The sequence below is a fragment of the Schistocerca piceifrons genome, chromosome 4 (genome assembly GCF_021461385.2).
Source record: "Schistocerca piceifrons isolate TAMUIC-IGC-003096 chromosome 4, iqSchPice1.1, whole genome shotgun sequence".
NCBI lineage: Eukaryota > Metazoa > Arthropoda > Insecta > Orthoptera > Acrididae > Schistocerca > Schistocerca piceifrons.
Window position 1 is genome coordinate 236,104,663 of NC_060141.1, and position 27,556 is coordinate 236,132,218.

At 39.6% G+C, this 27,556-nt stretch overlaps 1 protein-coding gene across 7 annotated transcripts in view; it reads right to left on the reverse strand.

Moving 5' to 3' along the window:
• The window catches only part of LOC124795481 (endoribonuclease Dicer-like), a 428,130-nt gene that overhangs the window by 307,514 nt on the left and 93,060 nt on the right, over positions 1 to 27,556 (reverse strand). For all 7 annotated transcript variants that reach the window (XM_047259520.1, XM_047259523.1, XM_047259524.1 and 4 more), the window contains exon 6: positions 17,162 to 17,533. In XM_047259520.1, coding sequence (XP_047115476.1) covers positions 17,162 to 17,533 — 372 coding nt within the window. The remainder of the gene's footprint in view (positions 1 to 17,161; positions 17,534 to 27,556) is intronic.

The following is a 27,556-nucleotide window of genomic DNA, read 5'->3' on the forward strand; positions in this document are numbered from 1 at the left end:
ACTGTCACCAGCAATAATACTTTGCAAGAGAATGTTAGGTGACGCAGCTGCTAAGGTAATAGGAACTGTCCAGCTCTCAAATAATACTGTTCAAAGACAAATTACTGATATGGCAGTTAACATCAAAGAAACATTGCTGGATAGACTTTGCATGAGTGACATGTACACTCTACAATTGGATGAAAGCACCGACATATCAAAAAAAGCTATAATGTTGGTCTTTACACCAATCTTATGGGAGGACCAAGTGTTCGAAGATTTTCTTTTTTCATGAAAACTACTGCATACAACAACAGATGATATCTTTACTGCATTAAATAATTATCTCAATGAACACGATGTCCCCTGAAAAAAATGTGTAGGCTTGTCGACGGATGGAGCAAAGTCAAAGGCTGGGAAAAAAAAAACTCGTTTCAAAGCAGTAGCCCCTGAGGTGAAATGGACTCACCGTTGTATCCATAGTGAAGCCTTAGTAGCCAAAAGATTGCCTGAACCTTTGCAAAAGATACTTAACTAAGTAGTTCAAATCATCAACTACATTTAAACTTGACATCTGCAATCCAGATTATTTTCTTTGTTGTGCAAAGAGATCGGCAGTGAGCATGAGCAACTTCTTATTCATACGGAAGTAAGATGGCTTTCTCGAGGTAGGACCTTGTCAAGATTTTTTGAACTTATGAGGTGAGGTTCGTGTCTTCCTTCTTGACACAAAGTGCGCGGATTTCCTCACTAACTTTTCTTGACTTTCCTCAGTTGCGTACTTAGCTGATGTGTTTGAACACTTGAATGTGTTAAACTTGAGTTTACAAGGAAAAAATGTAGACATGTTCAAAGTTGAGGATAAGATAAGTGCTATGGTCAAAAAGTGTCATATCTGGGCATCAAGGATAGAAAATGAGTCACTAACTAACTTTGCTACGTTAAAACAATTCTTGGAGTCATCAGAGGAGAGTTTGCCTGACCAGATCAAGATCAATGTAGCCGAGCGTCTACGCAGCCTAGCCACCACTTTTAGAGAATATTTCCCTGAACCTGACCCTGATGACAGATGGATTCGAAATCCCTTCAGCTGTGAAGAAATAGACAAATTCCAAGGCCTCACTGAAGAAGAGCAAGATCAACTTGTGGATCTGTCCAGCTGTGTTATGATGATAAGGATTTTCATCGGTGATAAAATTACAGACTTCTGGGCATCAGCACGCAAGGACTACAAGAAACTTGGAGATGAGGCAATGAAAAGATCCTTGCATTTGCAACCAGATATGGTGTGAGCAAGCATTTTCTTCCATGATTTCAAGAAAAACAAATATAGGAATCGGCTCGACATGCGGTCAGATTTCAGAGTGAAAGTTTCAAGTTTGGAACCTAATATTTCAGATACAATGGACTCAAAGGTCAGATTGAACTCGTCTCATTAAGAACTGAAAATTAAAACTAACTGTATACTGATTGAGTACTCTGTCGTAACTTTATTTTTATTTTTTTTTTTTTTTTCAAATAAATATTACCTTGTATGAAATTAGTGTTTTCTTTTTTTCACATGTCTACTCAATGCAATCTAAAGTGTAGTACGCTTGAAAGACCAATACACTCAGGTTTAATTATTTCCTGTCATTTTCAGTTTGTAATCAATTTTTATTTTCTTAAGGAGTTTGTTATACTAAACACCCAGATTTGAAGAGAAAGATTTTGAGCAATAATCAAAAATTTAACAATAACAACGACGGCTAAATTGAAAAAGTTTTAAGCTCAATATTTTTTCAATAATGAATATGTCAATGTTTTTTCTAACAAGGGAACCTCCCCATCGCACCCCCCTCAGATTTAGTTATAAGTTGGCACAGTGGATAGGCCTTGAAAAACTGAACACAGATCAATCTAGAAAACAGGAAGAAGTTGTGTGGAACTATGAAAAAAATAAACAAAATATACAAACTGAGTAGTCCATGTGCAACATAAGGAACATCAAGGACAACTTGTGTGCAGGAGCGCCGTGGTCTCTTGGTTAGCGTGAGCAGCTGCAGAATGAAAGATCCTTGGTTCAAATCCTCCCTCAAATGAATATTTTAATTTTTTTATTTTCAGATAATTATGTGACGCACATGCCGTCACCAGTGTCGTATAGAATATATCAGACGTGTTTTCCTGTGGAGGAATCGGTTGACTTATGACCTTGCTATCAAATGTTATCAGTTCCCATTGGAGAGGCACGTCCCTTCGTCTACTAATCGCACGGTTTTGCGATGCAGTCGCAAAACACAGACACTAAACTTATTACAGTGAACAGAGACATCAATGAACGAACAGACAGATCATAACTTTGCGGAAAAAAATAAGTAAATTTTTCACTTGATCAAAGACTTGAACCAAGGACCTCTCATCCCATAGCCGCTCACGCTAACCACGGGACCACGGCGCTCCTGAGTCTACGCTGTACATGAAGTTGCTTATCTTGCGCATGGACTACTCAGTTTGTATATTTTGCTTATTTTTTTCATAGTTCCACACAACTTCTTCCTGTTTTCTCGATTGATCTGTGTTCAGTTTATCAAGACCTATCCACTGTGCCAACTTATAACTAAATCTGAGGGGGGTGCGATGGGGAGGTTCCCTTGTAAGTACCAAAAATAGAAAACGTATGAAGACTCTTAATTTGGCTTTTTCAGGTACATGATACTGCGATATGACAAGGTACCTATCATGCTCGATGAGGAGGTCCTCAAGAAAATTTTGTTGGGAACCCCTGCCGTAAAGTCCTCTTTCACTCCTCACGCCTACTATATAGACAGATATCATGCCCAAACACAGTAGATGCTATGTCTACCTGTATTTACCAACTCCCAGTAGATACTATTCCTTTTCTCAAAGGACTAGCATAGCACATGTGTTGATTGTTATTCTCCTGTCTTTATATACATGTAAATAATATGAATTAATAGAGGGAAACATTCCACATGGGAAAAATATACCTAAAAACAAAGATGATGTGACTTACCAAACGAAAGCGCTGGCACGTCGATAGACACACAAACAAACACAAACATACACACAAAATTCAAGCTTTCGCAACAAACTGTTGCCTCATCAGGAAAGAGGGAAGGAGAGGGAAAGACGAAAGGATGTGGGTTTTAAGGGAGAGGGTAAGGAGTCATTCCAATCCCGGGAGCGGAAAGACTTGTCTTAGGGGGAAGAAAGGACGGGTATACACTCGCACACACACTCATATCCATCCGCACATACACAGACACAAGCAGACATTTGTAAAGGCCTTTACAAATGTCTGCTTGTGTCTGTGTATGTGCGAATGGATATGAGTGTGTGTGCGAGTGTATACCTGTCCTTTCTTCCCCCTAAGAGGAAAGGCCTTTACAAATGTCTGCTTGTGTCTGTGTATGTGCGGATGGATATGAGTGTGTGTGCGAGTGTATACCCGTCCTTTCTTCCCCCTAAGGTAAGTCTTTGCGCTCCCGGGATTGGAATGACTCCTTACCCTCTCCCTTAAAACCCACATCCTTTCGTCTTTCCCTCTCCTTCCCTCTTTCCTGATGAGGCAACAGTTTGTTGCGAAAGCTTGAATTTTGTGTGTATGTTTGTGTTTGTTTGTGTGTCTATCGACGTGCCAGCCCTTTCGTTTGGTAAGTCACATCATCTTTGTTTTTAGGTATACATGTAAATATATATTTGAGAGTAACAAAAAAAAAAAAAAAATAACGATGCGGAACCGTCACATATCAACAATGTAATATGTGCATCTACTCAGATGTACACGTATCTTTATTCCCCTACATACCTTGGCAGTTCTGACATCACTTCAGGTTTCTAATTAATAATTCTCCTGTTTGTGTTTAAGTATATCTTTGTGTTTATGAAGATGTGTGTTTAGGTATCCTGATTCTTCGGCCTACTTATATGAAATAAGTTGAAGGTTATTGGAACTCACAGAAAATAAGAAGGACTTCAGCGATAGAAGTATATGCATATGGAAAGTGGGAAAGGTAGACTGGTACTCAGATGCGAAATGGAAATGAGCATTTGGCGTCATTGGCCGGGAGGCCCCTTGTGGGGAAGGTCCGGCCACCTTGGTGCAGGTCTTATTACATTCGACACCACACTGGGCGACCTGCACGCCGGATGGGGATGAAATGATGATGAAGACAACACAACACCTAGTCCCTGAGCAGAGAAAATCTCCGACCCAGCTGGGAATCGAACCCGGGCCCGCAGGATGGCAATCTGTCACGCTGACCCACTCAGTTATCAGGGTGGACACCGGTACTCAGATGAGAAGCAAGAAAGGAGAAAGCAGAAACGGTCGCTAAGATCAGAGAAGAGTAAGGAAATAGTCCCAAAGACAGGAAAACCCTTCCCACCCCCCTTCCCCATGATCCATACTTCACTGGTACTTGAGTGAGAAGTTGGAGGAGGTATGACGTTAAACGTCTCCTAAAGAACAGACATTCTCACCTTCACCTTTGAAGCCCCCGAAGGTAAATCTTAGCAACACCTATGGAACGGCAAATGGTGAAGAATCAGTTACACTTGTCTGCGAGCATTGTCTGACAGGTAGGGTGTTTGATTAGTGTTAGTCATGCTTGTACTTACATTGCCCACCCCTTCCAAAAGTGATACAAACCCTCCCATTTACATTATATCTCACAAAGGGTAAACATTATGTATCAGGTTATCACAATTATGTAATGATTCATATAAAATTCCATTTTCTATTAATCTAATATTCCTTGATTCCTCTCCAAGGATAGCTTAGACCAAATTAAGACCTAACTATACGCTGATGCTAGGATTCGAGACCACCACTGACTTAAGTGGAGCATGAAGGTGACTTAATATACTTAGGACGATTTCTTCCAAACAATACGCTGATGCCGGGATTTGAGATCATGAATAGTGATACGATCACTTATTGCTATTATTACAAGAAGCATTATGGCCTTGATATCAATGACTTGTAGTAGCCATTACTTGTCAACCAAGTAAAGACAAGGCTCTAGAAGCAAGAGCAAACTAATCAACTTATATGTCTCTCTAAAGGTGGATAATAGTCCAGTATAAGACGTCAAGAATAGATTACAAAATAGTTTAAGATCTGAAGGGCATTTGGTGCAGGAAAAATTGTACAGAAGAAACACCGAAAACAACTAGAGATCTGATGGTCATCACTCTGCCCGTTAACACAGAACGTTAATGTCCCTGGGAGACTGACATAAAACTCACTCGATTACTTATGGACCAATATGTGGTACTGTGCACTGTGGAATTTGAATCTGCACCAGACAGCATGGACGTCGAAGACCCCTAGAGGTCTCTGCACCATCGTGTCCTAAGCCATGGTGGCGCACACCTCCGGGCCAACATTTAGCACGAGGGCACCACAGAGGAACACGTGGTCCCAGCGGCCAATAGCGGTGCCCCCAATCACATATTTAAGCACCTGCCTCTCGCTCAGCCAGTCAGTCTAATCATGCTTATGTCTTGGACATATCGCCTCACTTTAGACAGCGTATTTACTTTCTTGTTCTGTGTACGAGTGCACATGGTTGTCTAGTTAGGTTTTCTTTTGACTCTGTTGTTTCAATCTTGTTGTTGTTCGTAAAGCCTTTCGTTGGTCATGTCCGTCCTTTCCCTTTTGTGTTGCTATTAGCGGGCCACTCCATGGGTCTCAGCATATTTTCAGTCACGTAAACCCCGCGACCGTTCCAGTTGCAGTTACAACAGTTTGGGGACGAGGTAAACGGTGGCATGGGGGCGAAGTTGGTCTGTCTACTGGAGCAACAGCAGCAGCTCATGCAACAGCAGCAGCTCCAGTTAGACATCTTACAGCAGTCACTGCAATTGCTAACGGACAAAGTCGATGCCCAGGATGCATTACCTCAAAAGTTTCAGAGTCCTCAGGTGTCCGATGCGTTTCCATGTACGCCGTCATTCCCACCATTTAATGACGATAAAGAAGACTGGTAGACGTACTTACACTGACTGAAACAACATTTCATGGTCTTTCAAGTCACAGACAACTCCTTGCAGCAGTTGTCGTTTCTGTCTTGGGCCTCCCCAGACACATTCTTCCTTCTCCGCAAGTTGGCACCATTGTCCGATCCTGTGGTTCTCTATTTCCAGGAGATATGCCTTTTGCTGACAAACTATTATTCCCAACGCTACCATGTACTCACCTCTTGGCTGAAGTTCCACCTGCGAGCTTTCGCAATGACTACGCACCCTCAGACTCAACGTTGCAATATTATAAGTTTTGCCTGGATTTGTTGTCTAGGGGGTGGGATACATAGTTGCCGCATTACAGGCCAAATACTGCTGAGTCTACAGTATACGATAAGAATATACACATGAATCGAATGGTCGAAGGTTTCTGTCACTCGGCAATTGCAAATTATGAATGTAACATATAAATTTATAAATGAACGATTGCAATTAAATCTGCAGGTACTATCTTAATGACTTTAAATGATGAGTATGATAGTAGAAGTACTTTTGAGAATGTGGGATATTTCTGCAAAACGCTTATTGGTGTCGATGGTCCAGCAATTAAATAAAATATAAGTTGAATAACAGGGAAACAATAGATTCCTACTGCACATATTTAGTTATGAACAACAACATAGCTCACGAGATATTCACTTCTAAACGCACACTACGTCTTCACTGTAGAAACCTGGGAAATCTCACAAGTTCACAAGTCCACACTCTGAAGTATTTCTATGTCTTGCGACTACACACAAACCGCTCCACACTAAGTCTCTCTTGTGACCATACATCCGCCGCGCCGTTGTGTCCAGCACCTCCCGTCCTGTCCAGAACTGCCCTCGTGTCCTCTCTTGAAATGATCCTCCTCCCCCACTTCCATACAGTCTCACAATTAACAAGCACTGTGATTGGTTAGAGCACTCCCTCCATGTCTCTAAGTGAACGTTCACTCACAAACATATTTAAGCACATACGAAATACTGGATTTACATTTAAATACTTGAAATTAAATAAATATTCCTATGGCTGGACCATAAACATGCTGTAACACACATTATTAGATACATAAACAAATTAAATAAACATAAATCAAAGGAATAGAACAAAAGGTAGGCCAGTAGCCTAATGTCTCTGTGCTTTCAAAAACACAGTAAATATTTAACCAATTTCTTGATGAATAGTATATATATCGGATATAAACAAAGACATAGATGAATAAATATATTTAAAAGCATGCTGCTACCGTTTCTTCAAGTTAACTGTGGAGTACTTATGGCCTGATGCAATCGATAGTAATCTGCCACTTTGACCTCCAATAACTCATGTACCATTTAAGTTTCATGCCTGTAATTCATACCAATTTAGGTTGACACTAACAGCTTTTAAAGACATGGCAATCGACAAAATCGGATGAAGCATTTATATTTTGGAAATTCGTTGCTGGGTGTTACTTGTATAATTTATCATCAGATACTAAACTTTAAACTAATAAATATATTGAAAATCTGATTACACCATCAGAATCATCATGCAAATAATGGTAATGTACATTTCTTTTCGAGGTATCAGGATTCATCTTGCTACTATTAATTTCTATATGAACTGTGAAATGTCTGACATTAAGGTTTCACTAAGTCCGCCATCTTTGGCACTCCCAGCGTGTCTCCTTCATTGACACAAAGCACCATCCTCGTCACAGAGGAAATCCCAGCCATGCGGTCGATGGACCACGTGGTTCAGCTCACTTGCTAACACGCCGCGCCTTGCCGAGCGTTGGCCACCAACTCTGAACTTAGAATATTTTCAGGGCACCATGACTCGCCCATTACCTCACACAGCCTGGTCAAATGGTATCGTTCCTGGGTCATGGACTTGCAGGGTCTCAGCCGTCGATGCGATTTTAAACGCACCAATCAGCAGTGTAATGCTTCGTATGCGGACTACATGATCCGGGATGTGGTGGTTCAGCTGACTCAAGCCCCCCACCTTGGAAAAGATTCTCTGCATCGTCCTCTACTTTGAAATTCCTCAAGCGGCTAACTAGAATCTTATGACGTGACCGCCGGTGGCAGTGATAGAGGCGTCATGGCGGGTTCCGCCCCCGTGACGTCGACGTGGCCCGGGCGACAGAGGCCAGCGCAGTCATGACCCCTCATTGTCCAACTTCTCTATGGCATCAGCACCTCCAGTCGCTCCTCATTGCTGGCTGTGTGGTCAACTTCCGTCTTGCCCATAGTGCTTTACTGCACATTCTCAAGCTGATTGTCCCCACCGCTGGAAAACTTGCACGCTGTGTAACAAGGAGGGCCACATCCGATCGGTTTGTCATAGTCACTTGACTCGTTTAAGTCCTGTCCCTCCTGGGCCTCAAGATACCTCGGGCATCCCTTCCTCCCCACCAATGGTGGTTGATGAGCCCAGCTCTTCTTCCCACTGCCGCCCACCTTGGCACTGTCTGGGGCGTTTCCACCCCTACACACAAGTTTCAGGGAGAGGGATCTGGTACCGCACGCCGCGGAATTTGAATCCGCGCCAGATGGCATGGACATCGAAGACCCATAGAGGTTTCTGCACCATCACACCATAAGCCGTGGTGGCACGCGCCTCCTGACCAACATTTAGCGCGAGGGCGCCACAGTGGAAAACGTGGTCCCAGCAGCCAATAGCGGTGCCCCCGATCATGTATTTAAGCGCCTGCCTCTCACTCAGCCAGTCAGTCTAATCTTGCGTACATCTCTGGACATATCACCTCGCCTTAGACAGCGTATTTACTTTCTTGTTCTGTGTACGAGTGGACGTGGTTGTCAAGTTAGGTTTTCTTCTGACTCTGTTGTTTCGATATTGTTGTTGTTCTAAGGTCCTTTGTTGGTCATGTCCGTCCTCTCGCATTTGTGTTGCTATTTGCGGGCTGCTCCGTGGGTCCTGCCATGCTTTGTCACATGTCAACCCAGCGACCGTTCCGGTTGCAGTTACAACACAATACTTCTCATTAATTTTTGCGTGAAAGCCTCCCCGCAACAAAACAATTACCACTTAACTAGGAAACACATCATCAGGTAAAGTTATTCTATTTTCTACTCTGTCATGGACAAGTTTGAATTCTTCAAACAAGTCATCTATAACATTGTTATTATCATTAAGCTTGAAAAAAGCAACCATCGAAATATTTCCGGAGATTACAGTCTTGGTAAATTCTCGATCTTTAATTAGTTCAAATGTTTCTCCCAAACTACTTACATTTATAACATCAAAGTTGGCTATTCCTCCTTTAAAACTTCGTCCTATATTATCTACTTGTGACCTAAAAATGCTTGTAGTAACACCTGAGATTTTCGAAAGAATAATCGACATTACTTCCTTAGGCCACTCTGTGCTCTCTTTCAAAGTATTCATTTCCTGTCTTATGGAATTAAATTTAATATTACATACATTTTCACAAAATTTTAATTTTCACTAAATTTTGATTCTACATTATTATATTTATCTTCAATGTCAAATTCTAATTTTTTACATAAATCTTGAAGTTGCTCATCCTGTCTCTTGTCAAATTCAGTAAATAGTGATTAACGTGGGTATTCAAAGAACTAGTGAGTTCACTCTTTAAATCTAGCTTCAGATTTTCTACCTTATTATTTAAGGAGACAAATTCAGTCTTTAGCAAAACTATATTTGCTGCTTGACTGTTCAAGGTTTCACTTTTAGCCTCTAATTTTTCACTTAGAGTGACTGAATCAGCCTTCTGGTCATCCAACTTAGCACTTTGGTCATCTAATCTAGCATTTAACTGGGTATTTACTGAGTCTAACTTTAGACTTAGTCCTTCGATTAAATTTGCCACTTCGGTCCACTCTGGCATGTCCCTATTCACTGTCATGACCATGGCTGGCCCTGAAGTTTGTTGTTGTTCTTAATCCATAATTTTATTGATCTTAGGCCTAGTAATCATCTAAAAGAAAATTCACCATTGAGTACAATAACTATAACAACAGTTTATCATTCAACCGTCCCCTCAACTTTTACCAAATAATTATTGGTTTTCGCTCACCCGGCATAGAGTTCTAGTGGCATTGGTGAGCGAAAGTGTAATCAGCACTGGTGGACAGCACTGGCGCCAGTGGCATTGAATGTTGGTCTCAGTGTCAGCGGCAGCAAACGGACACGGAGTCAGCACCAGTGAGCAGCAGCTGGTGCAGTCAGCATCGGTAGTTGGTTACTGCATAATGTATGTGTGAAGACTGCTTACTCCACACCCAATTTTCTTAGTCGAAAAGTTGAGGTCTTCTCTCCAGTTTTCTCCTCTATTACTTTCTCATGTCTTTTACTGCGTGGCACTCACCACTTTCTTCCATTGATTTGTTGGACTCAATACGATTACTGGAAACAGTTAGGCCCGGTTGCTATGGTAACGCCTAATATCTTCTTTCCATTTCTGTCTTTAAATTCCTGTTTTCTTCATGTCCTGTCACTTAGGTGGTAATGTATTGATCACACATAGGAACTTTCTTGTCAACTTACTCGTTGATTAACGATGTACTAGAACTGCTATGCAGAACAAAATTCTCTTTTTAGACATATAAATATCATCGCCTCACTCGTATCTTAAGCTTTAGAAATAATTAAGTACACTGAGACATAAGAGTTGGTTTAAAAACCATATGAAAATATGAACATGCATCTTGACTTCTCCGAGTCCAAGACATAAACGTGCATAGAAATCTATATTCAATTGTTCATTAGTCTTTTTTATAATCACCACAGACACTAAGACATCAAAGAATACTACATAATTATCCCCCGAGTTTTCATCACGTCTTCTGTGGCGCTGGTGGCAAACACCTGTCGTCATCAGTGACTCAGCCTTCTTACAGCCTTCTAATAACAAACTTCCGACCTGCACATAAAAACAGGTGGATTGGTAGAAACTTTCTCGCTCTCCCGCACTCATACCTAAAATAGCGAGTGTTTGAGAAGGTTGTAGGGCGAGTGTTTCTAGAATTCACACCCAAATTCAAGAGGCACCACAGGCTTCACTTTCCTGGACATGTTTCCTCAAAATATTCTGTTGAAAATGAAGTCCACATTTCAATGTTCCCAGTTTATGTTCATGCATCTTGTCCTGGAATTTATCGAACTATGACACCCCCCCCTTGTTTTGCGAAGGCAGCAAATATGGTATACATATTGTGATGATTAAAAAAGTAAACACTAGCTGCTGGACCTTCCCCCATTATCATGTTGGAATCCTTCTAGTTAATTTATACGCCTCCCTGTTTTTGGGGGAGGGGGAAGGGATAGGGGAAGAAACGAGAGAGAGAGAGAGAGAGAGAGAGAGAGAGAGAGAGAGAGAGAGAGAGAGAGAAAGAGAGAGAGAGACGGGGGGGAGGCTGGGGGGAGGGGGGGGGAGGGGGGGGAGAGAGGGAGAGGGGGAGAGGAGGAGAGGGGGGAGGGAGGGAGGGAGGGAGGGGGGGAGAGAGAGAGAGAGAGAGAGAGAGAGAGAGAGAAGGGGGGGGATACTATGCAAGGAAATTTGTCTAGACTCACCCCATATTATCTTCAGATTACTTAATTCTTTTGTGCCATACGTATAAACATCTCACGTAATATACATTTTATTGCAGTTTTTAATTTACTAGGAAATAATATTAATTAAAGAACTCATTATCTTTGCTTATAGCAATATTTTTCCATTCACATTGCATACTGATGAGAATATTAACTAGAGCAAACAATCATTAAGGTTTCAACCTTCTAATTGTTCAATAGTATTTTCCCAACTTAAAGGATAGGCCCTTTTCAATTATCTTCATAATTGCAGGATTTGAAGTTCAGTGCCCAGACATCAGTTTCCTAAAGCAGTACAATACAATTCTTAATTAAAATTAAGAAGAAGAACACATTAGAAGATTAAAAGACTTCTGAGTGCTGTTAACTACAAAATTTTACTTGATAATTAACAGTTATCAGCCGCTGAGTGCAATGTATAAAGTCTAAATCTCCTAACTGCAAAGTCCTTTGTTCAACTCACTCTAGTGAATAACTTTATTTAATTCTATATTTATTATCAAATGGAGATCTTAATTATCAAATACTGAATTATAATTTTTAATAAAAATAGCATCTTCTTTATTTTTAATTACTAATCACAAGAAAATGCAACTATTCATGATAAAATTTTGTACAAAAATGCAAAACCTCACATGAAAAATAAAATGATTTTTCATTTCTACAGAGAACAGTATTATTGATGCACTTTTTTTCATTTAACAATGAGACATTTTTTAACCTGTATCAAATTTTAATTTATTTCTGTATGGCAAGAAATTAAAAAGAGGTTATTATTATTAAAAAAATGTTTGGTGTTTTTTAGTTAACACTTCCATTTGACAATAAATACAAAATTTTTAAAAAAATAAAGAAAGTTACCACTAGTGATATCTGAACCCAAGATGGTAATACAATGCACTCAGCTGCCAGTGACTGTTAGTAATCTAATAATATTTAGTACTTAACAGCAAGAGGCAACAATCTAATCTAAAAATGCTTTTCTGTAACTGCATCACATCGTTTTAGGTAACTGATATTTGAAGACTGAGAAGGGAATGGTCGAATAAGACATGTCGAAACCTACCCTGAAATTTTTTACATACGAAGAAGACAATGAACGAAATGCAGTCAAAATTTTAGCTGCTAAGAGGCATTGCTAGTATTAAAAAAAAAAAAAAAAAAAGCTGGAAATTGGCAAATTCGTAGTGCGCCAGGTGGTGGTAGAAATGTACACCCCTACTGGCGCTGTTCATGTGCAACTAGGCACATACACAGCCAAGGTCGGCGGTACATTTCTAAACAGGAAAGACAACCCGATCGTAATTTGTAAACGAAGTTTCAGGTTACTGTTCATTGATAGTTTCTCTCAAATTACCCTCTCAAGTAACACCTATTACAAATTACCAGTTGCTTTTTGCAAAATTGGTAAGAATACAGATAAAGCTGAATTCATATTTATTGTGCTCTCGTAAGGCATACCTGGTAATAGCACCGTTGTTTTTTTTTTTTTTTTTTTTTTTTTTTTTTTTTTTTTTTCCAGTTTCACAGTTATGTGGAATCCATTTAACATTCTCAATTTAGCAATGATGAAATATGAAGAACGTGGTTTCCAGCCAATACTTCTCCTGAGGACATACATATGTCATTTGTTAGTTGATTTCCTTGACACTCATTTAAATGATATCAACATTTTGTTTGAATTTGTGGATACATTAGAAGAAATGGGAAATAACTTTGTTGATTCCGTGAAATGTGGTTCGGACAACATCAGTTCTGCAAGTAACAGTCCTGATGAAGAATACCTTCGAAGCCTTTTTTTTAAAAAAAAAAAAAAAAAACCTGCAACCGCTTTCAGCGACAAAAAAAAGGCACTGAAATATTGATTAAATGAAGGAAGGAAAAAATGCTTGAAGTTACACAGTGTGCAAAGGTGTTTTTGTTTCATAAAATCGGAGCGTGAACTGTACAAATGGAAGAACGAATTACAGGAAGTAAGAAATACGCATCAAAAGGAAACCTCAAACCATCTGAAAGAAAAACTGCTTAAAAGATTTAGAACTGCTCGTGAGAGGCTATGCACCGTCACAGACAAGAGATCTACGAGATTGGGCCCTCCAAATTGCATCTGACATGAACATTGCTAGTTTCCAGGCTTCGTCAACCAGGCTACACAGGTTCACGAAATCGTACAGAATAGGAAGTCGCAAAATTCCCAAGTTTATGTCACACAAACGTGTAGAGCAGCTGCCAGTGGTAGACAATGCTATAGAGAAATTCATAGCTGATGTAAATATGAAACTTGCCATTATCCTCACAACCGCTGTTTATAATACTGAACAGTCAGGTTTCATGAAAGAACTGCATGCACACCGCACTTTATCATTTTGGGGAAAAAATAAAGACAAGAGTCGGTTGCCCAATCAATGAATGCAATGACATGTTCATTTACGATAATAACAGTGATAAGTATGAGTGGTTTACTGTTTTCTCAGCTATATATCTGTATTCAAGAACTACAAGTCAAATTAGGACCAAAAATAATAAAAATGGACTGTTTTGTTGCAAAAATCTTTAAATCGACATGTCAAAAACTAGAAAAATGGGAAATAATAATTTTCAACTCTTTGTTCAAAATGTATTCCTACCAGCTGCAGAAACTAATTCTTTACTTTTGCTGGATTCATGGTCTGGACATAACAAAGCCTCTGTTTTTGTGGAGGACGACGGAAAATCTGTAATTGTGGATGTAGATGCAGATGATGTGGATTCTCCCTGGAACTACTAGTGCGATTCAACCTCTTGATAAAGAATTTTTTTGACAGTGGACAGCATTTTTCAGGAAATTATCAGGCAACAAACAATTTGCAATTGCTCTCTCTCACTTCAGGTTTACCAGTGGGACAGTATTCTTAAGCTCCAGTCATTTGTACATTACCAGTTTTCTTCGCCACGCTTTACGAATTTGATCAAGTATGCCTGGTATGCAGCACAATAAGCAGAACAACAGCTGGGACCATTTCTGACTCCATCCCAGTTCTGTCTCAACAAAACTAGTGGTTATTATGAAGTGTCTGACTGCACCCATTTTTCCTTTGTGCGGTATGCTTGGTAAAAAAAAAATGTTTGTTTTTGTCATTCAATACACACTTCCCATTTTTATGACAACTACTGGGAATAAACATAGAGCTGTTTCACTGATATTCAAATGTTCGACATCCAAACATTATTATAAGGAATGGCCAACAGGAATTGCTATAAAATGTGCTACTGCAAGACACATTTCATTTCAACAAATTACAAGTCCTCATTGATGGAAGCCATCTGTGACATCAAACACTGCTATGATTTATTTCCCTGCTAGCCACTTTAATCAGAATTACATGTGCAAGAACTGAACTGTCGATATGAAGTCATTAAAAAAAAAGGTTTGTTTAGTTTAAGCCAGTTTTTCACCAAAGCTAACAAGCACGAGCAAAAGAGAATTCTGTCTGGTGTACCTGGCAGGCCTTTAAACTGGATGCCACTGCAGCTACTTTTATGTCCCTAATCTTCCCCAGTTACCTAATCGGAAAATGGAGAGCTGCAGTTTAACATGGAATCCGAACCACATGTCTTCCATGGCCACTCCAACATCTGTGGGAGGTGAACGCTCTGTTAAAAATCATAGTTAAAAAGTTGTGGTCTGAACGGAATTTGATTCTGTGCTCTCTGGATCACGAAGCGCATGCTTTGCCACTACTAGACCATTTTTGTTTTAGGAAAAAAAAAAGAATATGACTGTTAGACCTTACAAGCATAGTGGAAATACTAGCTGTGTCGCCTCTTCAGATGATGCTCGACATCGGTAATTAGTGTTCTGTTTATAAATTTCCCCTCAATGGTAATGAGGCCAGGGAAGAATGGCAGCCAACATACAAGGAAAATTTTGGACCAGTGCTGAGGAGAGATGAAGATGCAATTCCATGTAAAGTTCATGATCTCCACAAGTCACGCTTCCATACAAATTGAGACACTTAAATTCTTCCTTCCCTGCACAATTTTGTATACTCCGTCAAGAACAGTGCACTCACAATGCAAAATAATCCTCACTGAATAGCAACGTTTCGCATTGTGGCTCTTAACAAGATAGAGTAGTATTCTGTATGCCGAATATTAACTCCAAAAACTAAAAACTAATAACACAGCGTTCATAGGCAACGTTCGCTACCTCATTTTCTCTTCCACTCCCTGTACTATGAACAATTCCACCCATATACAAGCGAATGGTAGTGAATTTTCAGCAAATGCTCATTTGTTCCATTGTAAACCAGGCTTTAGGTGCTTAAAATTGGTGTCTGGGAATTCCGGATAGTTCCGCTATGCAGCATTGCGCGAGTGATTCGCCAAGTCGCACGCTAGTCGGGCAGGGGCTGTACAAACCACTGTTATAAGCTGTTCTTTGCACAGCAAAAATGTTTAACTTCAACATTTTTTACAAAATACTTGCAGTGCCTCTTAGCAGCTAAAATTTTGGCAGTGCATTTCTTTCATTGTCTTCTTCGTGTGTAAAAAATTTCAGAGTAGGTTTCGACATGTCTTATTGGACCATTCCCTTGTGAGCTTCAAATACTATAATTACGCAGATAATCAAAGAGGACTAGTCTATCAAATCCCTTTTTGAGACCTAAACATGGAGGAATGTTTTTAAGTATGCAACGCTCTTCCCAGAAGTGAAGCTGTGAGGGAAGGGCATTAGTCACGCCTGGATAGCTCCAAGGGAAGATCACTACCAGCAAAAGGCGAAGTTCCAGTTTTGGGTCTTTCACTAGTGCACAGTATAAATCTGCCAGAAAGTTCCCAAAGGGTGCCCCCTCTGCAAAAGCTATAATATTGGGAAATTCATATAATACTGGATAAATATCAGCCAAAGGCTGCCTTCCCTCGTATCACCCTGTGTCATCCGTCCTCTGTTTCTGTCTTGTGTTCTATATCTATTTTCTCCCTTTCACTGTCATTCCATGTATGTTTTGTTTTCCTTTTCACCTTTCTTACGTACATTGCCACTCCTAACTAGAATGTATGTGCTGAACTTTTGTGGCACACTGTGGCGTTGTTCGTGGCCACTGACTGCAGAGCAATTTTCTGCTCACCCTTACAACAGCTACATCATCATTTAATGCAAAACATGTTGTTGAACACTGACATGCTTTATTTCAACGACTGCTTCACAACCCCAACCATTTTGATTCTCTCCACGATACTAGCTTCTCTGAATTACATAGATGGAAATTGTCCTGGTAACACATACTTCAATCCCGCAATAGTCCTGGTGTCCATTTCTGATAACCCCTGATCCACATCAATCTCCACACCTGCCCTTATGGTTCCTAGTTCACTCAATCTGCATTCCCTGTCCTCTCCACCATCTCCCCTTTCCATTTCACCTATCTACTCCTCCCCAGTGCCCTCTCAGCCTTCAATCTCCTCCTCCCTCCCCCTAACAACTAGCAATCTCTCTCTCTCTCTCTCTCTCTCTCTCTCTCTCTCTCCCTGTGTGTGTGTGTGTGTGTGTGTGTGTGTGTGTGTGTGTGTGTGTGTGTTTGTTTTTCTTAGCAAAGCTCATGAAAATTTCTGAAAGACTCACCTCACTTCAGTCAGGTTTTCCTTTATAACAGTGATGAGGTCTAAAGCATCTGCAGTTCCTGCCCTCCTGGATAACTTGGTGAGGACAGTGATGTACATATTTGCTGCTACATAGCCTCCATACAAGCCAAGGTCTTCTATCTGGTACTTCACATTTTCTAATATGTTTTTCAACTCCTTGTTCTGTTTCATGTCATCAGACATAGGGATAAGGCCAAGGAGAGTTTTACTTTTGCCAGGCATTGGGGCAGTTACCTTAGATACCATTATCAGATTTTGGCACTGTGTTAGTAATCCCTCGATGTTCTTTGTAAAGGAGTCTGTAACTTGCACTCCGTAGTGATGTATTTCTTCTTCTGGATTTGTGGAGTATCTGAAATACAGAAGGTCTCTCAGACTTTTTAAATAATTGTGTCTATCAAATTTTACACACAAATAATAAATAGACCTATGCACTACTGAATTATGTCAAAAGGAGAATTCAAATGACACAACCCTCAAACTAAATGAGAGATATTAGCTGCCCAGTATTTACCTTTAGGGGGAGAAATGCGAAATACTGCCAATGGATACACTTAAAAGTAGTCAAATAGCTGGAACTTTCACATTCCTTCACAGAGTGAATAGAGCGATAGATTCCAGGCAGGGAGAGAGACCCACTTCATTAACAGGATGAGTGGGCTGCAGAAATACTTGGTACAAAGCAGCAGATGAAAATAGCAGATGGATAGTATAAGATGAGAAACAGTGGCTCTTTTCCTTGGAAGTAAATTCTGTTCTTTTCTGATGCAGATACACATATAAACTCAATCAGAACCAATTCTCATTAGCAAGAGTAGATTAGCATTAGTCACAATTAGTTGTAAGTTTACTTTGCAAAATTAGCCTGCAGTAGCTGCTTCTGTCTGCAAATGTAGACCTTGACTTCGTCCACATCCATGAAGGTTCTTTCATAATGAGATTTACATAGCACAATATGGGAACACCTGAATTAATGCCATCATCTTCCACATTAAACTCTTCCTTCTTTACTACAGTACTACAGCCTAGGCATCTCCCCAGCCCCCCCCCCCCCCCTGCAAATACCCCACTGCCTTCACTCAGGAACGAGATCTCCAAATGAGTCTACCCCTTTGACCTTGCAAGTGAAACTCTGAAATGAAGTCATCTCTCCCAATATTCTACCCACCATAGCCTTTGCTCACCCTCAGCAACATTCTTGTCAAACAGTGTAACTTTCCCAGGCTACCAACCCTATGCCTGTTTCATTCTTGTTACAACCTGCCTCTCGACCATCTCACATATCCTCTCTCTACCACTTATTCCGTACCCACTATTAGCAAACTGTACAGCTATCAGGGCAGGGTAGCATGTGAAACTACTTGCATGGTTTACCAAAGCTGATACTCACTGCACAGATTAGATTAGATTAGATTAGATTAGATTAGTACTTGTTCCATAGATCATGAATACGACATTTCGTAATGATGTGGAACATGTCAGGTTAATAAAAGGTGTCTCTACAAGACATTACATTACACAAAATATTATATGACACTTAATATTTTTAATTTTTTGTGGGGGTTGGGGAAATTACCCACTTACTATATCAAAAAATTCATGTAATGAGTAGAAGGAGTTGCCATTAAGAAATTCTTTTAATTTCCTTTTCATTGCTATATGGCTATCTGTCAGACTTTTGATACTATTAGGTAAGTGACCAAAGTCTTTTGTGGCAGCATAATTTACCCCCTTCTGAGCCAAAGTTAGATTTAACCTTGAGTAGTGAAGATCATCCTTTCTCCTAGTGTTGTAGCCATGTACACTGCTATTACTTTTGAATTCGTTGGGATTGTTAATAACAAATTTCATAAGTGAATATATATACCGTGAGGCTACAGTGAAGATCTCTAGCTCTTTAAATAAGTGTCAGCAGGATGATCTTGGATGAGCTCTAGCAATTATTCTGATTACACGCTTTTGTGCAATGAACACTCTTTTACTCAATGATGAGTTACCCCAGAATATGATGCCATATGAAAGCAGAGAATGAAAATAGGCGTGGTAAGAGTTTGAGAAATCACTAGTTTTTTGCACATTATGTGAACTGCTTATTTCAACTTTCTGCACTCTTCCAGTTTGGTATGATTTAAGCCATTTGAGCACTGTCCCATTCATACCACAGTACTTGAGCTTATCTAGAAGTATTCCATGATTTACACAAGCAAAAGCCTTTGATAAGACCACAAAAAATCCCAACGGGTGACTTCTGGTTACTCAGAGCATTTAATATTTCCATTAGTGAAAGTATATATAGCATTTTCCATTGAAAAACCCTTCTGGAAACCAAACTGAAATTTTGTTAAAACTTTATTTTTACAAAGGTGTGAAGCTACTCTACGATACATTACTGTTTCAAGAATTGTGGATAAGGCAGTCAGAAGAGAGATTGGGCAGTAGTTGTTGACATCAGACGTATCCCCTTGTTTATGCAGTGGTTTAACAATGGCATACTTCAGTCAGTCTGGGAAAATACCCTGCTGCAGTGAGCTATTACATATGTGGCTGAGAATGCCACTTATTTCTTGGGAACAAGCTTTTATTATCCTGCTGGAAATGCCATCAATTCCATGTGAGCTTTTATTTTTGAGAGAGTTTATTATCATCCTAATTTCAGAAGGAGAAGGGGGGGAGGGGGGAATTTCAATTGTATCAAATGGTGTGGGTAAGGCCTCTTCCATTAACTGCCTTGCTTCTTCTAATGAACATTTAGATCCTATTTTCTCTACAACATTTAAAAAATGATTATTCAAAATGTTTTCGACTTCTGGCTTGTTGTTCATCAAGTTCCCATTCACTTTGATGGTGATGCCATCATCCTGTACTCTTGGTTGCCCTGTCTCCCTTGTAATAATATTCCAAATTGTTTTGATTTTGTTATCAGAGGTATTAATCTCAGACATGACGCACATACTTCTAGACTTTTTAATAACCTTTCTTAATGTAGCACAGTAGTTTTTATAATATTTGGCTGTTTCTGGGTCATTACTCTTTCTTGTTGTTAGATACAGTTCCCTTTTGTGGTTAAAAGATATTTTTATTCCTTTAGTAAGCCAAGGTTTTTTGCATGGATTCTTAAAATTAGATTTAACTACTTTCTTGGGGAAACAGTTTTCAAATTCTCTTACAAGTTTATCATGAAATAAGTTATATTTTAAATTAGCATCAGGTTCCTTGTACACCTCATCCCAGTCTAACTGCTGAAGATTTCCTCTGAAATTTCTAATTGTTGAGTCATTAATTGAACGCACAACTTTGGAGGGTAGATTTGAATTACTGAATGGAGCTATGTCATATACTGTAATTAGGTGAGCATCATGATCAGAAAGGTCATTCTCAACAGGACAAGAATTTATGTTTTAAACCTATCTTGGTCTATAAAAGTGTTTTCTATCAATGTGCTGCTGTCCTTTACTACCCGAGTAGGAAAATTAATGACAGATGTCAAATTGAAAGAACCGAGCAAGATTTCCAGGTCATTCTTCCTATTACACTCTTTCAGTGAATCAACATTGAAGTCCCCACAAAAAATAATTTGCTTTCCCCTATCTGACAGATAGCACAACAAGGAATCCAAGTTTTCCAGGAATAAATGAAAGTTTCCTGAAGGGGACCTACATACTGTTACAATTATAAAAGAGCCCTCCTTCAGTTTAAGTTGACAGGCACATGCTTCTATATGTTGCTCTAGACAAAACTTTTAGTGTCTATACTTTCTACATAGTGATAACTTTTGACATATATGGCAACTCCTCCTCTCACCTTATTCTCTCTACTCATATGTGCAGCTAGTTTATAACCACTGATATTTACCTTTTCCATATCAGACACAATGTGATGCATCTACATCTACATTTATACTCCGCAAGCCACCCAACGGTGTGTGGCGGAGGGCACTTTACGTGCCACTGTCATTACCTCCCTTTTCTGTTCCAGTCGCATATGGTTCGCGGGAAGAATGACTGTCTGAAAGCTCCGTTCATGCTCGAATCTCTCTAATTTTACATTCGTGATCTCCTCGGGAGGTATAAGTAGGGCGAAGCAATATATTCGATACCTCATCCAGAAACGCACCCTCTCGAAACCTGGCGAGCAAGCTACACCGCGATGCAGAGCGCCTCTCTTGCAGAGTCTGCCACTTGAGTTTGTTAAACATCTCCGTAACGCTATCACAGTTACCAAATAACACTGTGACGAAACGCGCCGCTCTTCTTTGGATCTTCTCTATCTCATCCGTCAACCCGATCTGGTACGGATCCCACACTGATGAGCAATACTCAAGTATAGGTCGAATGAGTGTTTTGTAAGCCACCTCCTTTGTTGATAGACTACATTTTCTAAGGACTCTCCCAATGAATCGCAACCTGGTACCCGCCTTACTTTATATGATCACTCCACTTCAAATCGTTCCACAAGCATACTCCCAGATATTTTACAGAAGTAACTGCTACCAGTGTTGGCTCCGCTATCATATAATCATACAATAAAGGATCCTTCTTTCTATGTATTCGCAATACATTACATTTGTCTATGTTAAGGGTCAGTTGCCACTCCCTGCACCAAGTGCCTATCCGCTGCAGATCTTCCTGCATTTCGCTACAATTTTCTAATGCTGCAACTTCTCTGTATACTACAGCATCATCCGCATGGAACTTCCGACACTACCTACTAGGTCATTTATATATATTGTGAAAAGCAATGGTCCCATAACACTCCCCTGTGGCACGCCAGAGGTTACTTTAACGTCTGTAGACGTCTCTCCATTGATAACAACATACTGTGTTCTGTTTGCTAAAAACTCTTCGATCCAGCCACACAGCTGGTCTGATATTCCGTAGGCTTTTACTTTGTTTATCAGGCGACAGTGCGGAACTGTATCAAACACCTTCCGGAAGTCAAGGAAAATAGCATCTACCTGGGAGCCTGTATCTAATATTTTCTGGGTCTCATGAACAAATAAAGTGAGTTGGGTCTCACACAATTGCTGTTTTCGGAATCCATGTTGATTCCTACAGAGTAGATTCTGGGTTTCCAAAACCGACATGATACTCAAGCAAAAAACATGTTCTAAAATTCTACAACAGATCGACATCAGAGATATGGGTCTATAGTTTTGCGCATCTGCTCGACGCCCTTCTTGAAGACTGGGACTATCTGTGCTCTTTTACAATCGTTTGGAACCTTCCGTTCCTCAAGAGACTTGCGGTACACGGCTGTTAGAAGGGGGGCAAGTTCTTTCGCGTACTCTGTGTAGAATCGAATTGGTATCCCGTCAGGTCCAGTGGACTTTCCTCTGTTGAGTGATTCCAGTTGCTTTTCTACTCCTTGGACACTTATTTCGATGTCAGCCATTTTTTCGTTTGTGCGAGGATTTAGAAAAGGAACTGCAGTGCGGTCTTCCTCTGTGAAACAGCTTTGGAAAAAGGTGTTTAGTATTTCAGCTTTACGCGTATCATCCTCTGTTTCAATGCCATCATCATCCTGGAGTGTCTGGATATGCTGTTTCCAGTCACTTACTGATTTAACGCAAGACCACAACTTCCTAGGATTTTCTGTCAAGTTGGTACATAGAATTTTACTTTCGACAGTGTTGGAACAGAAATTGTCATTTTGATCTGTTAGATAGTCTGAAATCTGCCTTCTATTACTCTTGCTAAACAGATAAACCTTCCTCCCTTTTTTATATTCCTATTAACTTCCATATTCAGGGATGCTGCAACAGCCTTATGATCACTGATTTCCTGTTCTGCACTTACAGAGTCGAAAAGTTCGGTATAGTATATCTATTACATTATAAGATTCAATGTCATCTAAACAAACTGGGAGCTCATCTACTTTATTCTTCAGTCCCAGGATATTTTGGTGAAAAATGGTAACATTATTTTTTTACTTTACTTTTGTGAGAATTTACTTTTTTCTTTAATCCATCAATATTTTAGTTAAATATGGTAAAATTTCTAATGAAGTAAAAGTAGTGAATAGGATTTGCTCTAAGGAAAATATAACTATAAGTATAAATAACAAGTTGCATAAAAATAATGAGATCGTTACAAAAGCTGATAAACGGAACACCGTAACTGTAGTTAGAAAAGAGGATTACCTTAATAAAACTAAAGAGTTTTTTTGTAAATAACAATATCATGAGAATTGAGAAACATCTTACAGGTGAGGCACAGAAAAAAAACTTGGTGATAAATTAAAAACATAGAAGGAAATTGTAACACTGTTTGAGAAACAAACTTTACCAAATATTAACTCACATATACCTACCATAAGAGTTCAACTTAAAGTCCAAAGGTAGGGTGTCCCGTGAGGCCAATTGTGAACAATATAGGGGGTCCTTTCAGTAAAATAGTGCAAAAATGTTTAAATCTATTAAAGAAACACTTCCAAATCCAAAAATAATTTTGAGCAAAAAATAGTAAGCAACTAATTGAGCAGGTCAGAGACATCCCCACAACAGCTAATATGAAGCTTGTATCCCTTGATATGGTGAATTTATATACTAATACACCGATAGACAAGACTGCTGAAATTGTGAAAAATAATTTAATGCAGCGTAAGATGTCAGGAAATGAAATTGAGGAATTTATGGATCTATTATCGCTTATGCTAAAATGCAATTTTTTCAGATTCAATGGTGAAATTTATATTCAAAAAGACAGTCTTAGTATGGGAAATGTGGTTTCTTGTTTTTTTAGCAGATGTGTTTATCAATCATCTTGAAGTTAGATGGTTTGCAGAAAATGTATAACTGGCAAAGAAAATTGTTTATTATGTCGTATATCTTGATGAGATACTGTTACCAGTGAATGGTAACGATAATGACATTAACGAAGTTGTGGCTACATTCAATGCTTTGCACGTAAATATAAAATTCACATATGAACTCTAAACAAATGGGGTCATTAATTTTCTTGATTTGATACATAAGGAATATTGAAAGAAGACATCACTTCAGCATATTTCGAAAAAAAAAAAAAGACACATACTGACTGCATTATTAATTATAACTCGGGCCACCCTAATCAGCATAAAGCAGCATTTTTAAGTTTGCTTTTAATAGTCTATTTACTGTCCCGCTTTCTGAAGAAGACTGTAAAACCGAATTGGAATTTATTTACTTCATAGCTAAAACTAATGATTATCCTTTGCCTCATATTCAAAAAATTTATGAGGAAATTGCCAATAAATATAGAGATATGGGGGTGGACGAACCGAGTGTAGCGAATAACAAAAATAAGACAATGAAATACATTTCCTGCTGCGTGTTTGCAATTGAATAACATTTATGACATCCTCCTACCATTTAACCTTGACATTTACTCCATACATCCCTGGTTCCTTTTCATTGTTTCTTCATAAATGGTGGCGTTTTTCTGCTTATCGAGTGTATGTAATCAAGCATGATTTTGCCCATTCTACCAGCAATGAAAAGTAATAGTTTTCCAGCCATTTACCTAGGTAAAAAATGCACACCATACTGCATAGTTCTATTCCCTAGCAGTGCCATCTGTCGTTACAGAAATGATGTTTGCTCATCAATAACTAAGCTTTTTCCCTGTAAATGGCCTCAGTGGTTTGATCTACTACGCTGAAGGTGTAGATTAACAGATTATGTCGTTACTATTTTTCCATTTTCTAACGGTTGACATGTCGTTATCAGTATCACCTTACTCAATATATGGAGGCCTTTATATTTTTCGGGCAAACTTATGTAGCTAGCTAACAGTTGTTTCAACCAATATTTTAGGCCATTAGAATGTAAGTTTGCTGCATTGAGCAGATTATCTGTGATCACAAGATTGTTCATATTTGTTCACATTAGAACGATATAATACAGTGTGGGTTGTTCTGTTCCTGATGATTGTCACCTTACATCGAGTGATGTCAATTTATTCCACAATGTTAACTTTGTTTTATAAATGGTTTTGTATCTCCTTAAATGTATTAACTTTTAAAGAAAATATGTATTTTATGAAATCTGATGCAACTACCAATTTTCATATGTAAACTGAGCCATTCTTATTCAAAAAAGTGGTTGTTAGATGGTATATGGTTTTCAGTGTTTAGAGTTGGTTCCACAAATTTTGAGCGTGCTGCTCTTGTTGTTTTGTGATTGACTTTTGAACATCTATTTTATCGCCAGTGGTTGGCAGTGATACGGCAATCCTTGTATCTGTTACCACCATACTCACGAGAAATATAAGAGTGCATGGTACATTCGTTCATTAGGCTATAGTTCGCATAGTTGATCTAAAGTCATTATCCACATATATGGTTCTTTATATGTGTAACATTTTGTTAATGGCATTACTTAAGTAATATGATTGTTTATCTCTTACTGTAATTTTTACCTGAACTCTGTCAACTTTTGATTTGTGCATTCAGTAACATAGCATCATCTATAGGAAGTAACATAAATGTGCCTTTTGATGCACTTGTAGTTTGTATGTAGAATAGCAGATGGCCATTGATACCACTATTCTGTTTCATCATTATGACAAATAAGTTTCATTTCCTAAATTTGTGTGAATGGATTCATATTTTTATCAAGTTTAGTTCTTCTTACAATTTTCACAATCGTAGTTTTGGTGTGTGTGTGTGTGTGTGTGTGTGTGTGTGTGTGTGTGTGTGTGTGTGTGTGTGTGTGTATATATATATATATATATATATATATATATATATATATAGTTATAATAAAGGGAAACATTCCACGTAGGAAAAATATATCTAAAAACAAAGATGATGTGACTTACCAAATGAAAGTGCTGGCAGGTCGACAGACACACAAACAATGTATGTTTGTGATTGTTTGTGTCTGTGGTTTGGTTGTGGTTTGGAAGTGGGTTACGTATTATTGAGTATATACAGGCGGGATAAAATTGTATAGTAGATAAAACCTTAATCCTGCTCCCAACATCAACACTGCTGAAGCCCAGGCTATCCGTGATCTGAAGGCTGACCGATCCATCATCATTATTCCGGCGGACAAGGGTTCCACGACCGTGGTACTTGATCAACGGGAGTATGTGGCTGAGGGACTGCGTCAGCTTTCAGACAACACCACATACAAAGTTTGCCAAGGTAATCCCATTCCTGATGTCCAGGCAGAGCTTCAAAGAATCCTCAGAACCTTAGGCCCCCTACAAAACCTTTCACCTGACTTCATCAACCTCCTGACCCCACCGAAACCCCGCACCCCTACCTTCTACCTTCTTCCTAAAATTCACAAACCCAATCATCCCAGCTGCCCCATTGTAGCTGGTTACCAAGCCCTCACAGAACGTATCTCTGCCTACGTAGATCAACACCATCAACCCATTACATGCAGTCTCCTATCCTCCATCAAAGACACCAACCACTTTCTCGAACGCCTGGAATCCTTACCCAATCTGTTACCCCCGGAAACCATCCTTGTAACCATTGATGCCACTTCCTTATACACAAATATTCCGCACGTCCAGGGACTCGCTGTGATGGAGCACTTCCTTTCACGCCGATCACCTGCCACCCTACCTAAAACCTCTTTCCTGACCCACAACTTCTTCACTTTTGAAGGCCAGACATACCAACAATTAAAGGGAACAGCCATGGGTACCAGGATGGCCCCCTCTTACGCCAACCTATTCATGGGTCGCTTAGAGGAAGCCTTCTTGGTTACCCAGGCCTGCCAACCCAAAGTTTGGTACAGATTTATTGATGACATCTTCATGATCTGGACTCACAGTGAAGAAGAACTCCAGAATTTCCTCTCCAACCTCAACTCGTTTGGTTCCATCAGATTCACCTGGTCCTACTCCAAATCCCATGCCACTTTCCTTGACGTTGACCTCCACCTGTCCTATGGCCAGCTTCACACGTCCGTCCACATCAAACCCACCAACAAGCAACAGTACCTCCATTATGACAGCTGCCACCCATTCCACATCAAACGGTCCCTTCCCTACAGCCTAGGTCTTCGTGGCAAACGAATCTGCTCCAGTCTGAAATCCCTGAACCATTACACCAACAATCTGAAAACAGCTTTTGCATCCCGCAACTACCCTCCCGACCTGGTACAGAAGCAAATAACCAGAGCCACTTCCTCATCCCCTCAAACCCAGAACCTCCCACAGAAGAACCACAAAAGTGCTCCACTTGTGACAGGATACTTTCCGGGACTGGATCAGACTCTGAATGTGGCTCTCCAGCAGGGATACGACTTCCTCAAATCCTGCCCTGAAATGAGATCCATCTTTCATGAAATCCTCCCCACTCCGCCAAGAGTGTCTTTCCGCCGTCCACCTAACCTTCGTAACTTCTTAGTTCATCCCTATGAAATCCCCAAACCACC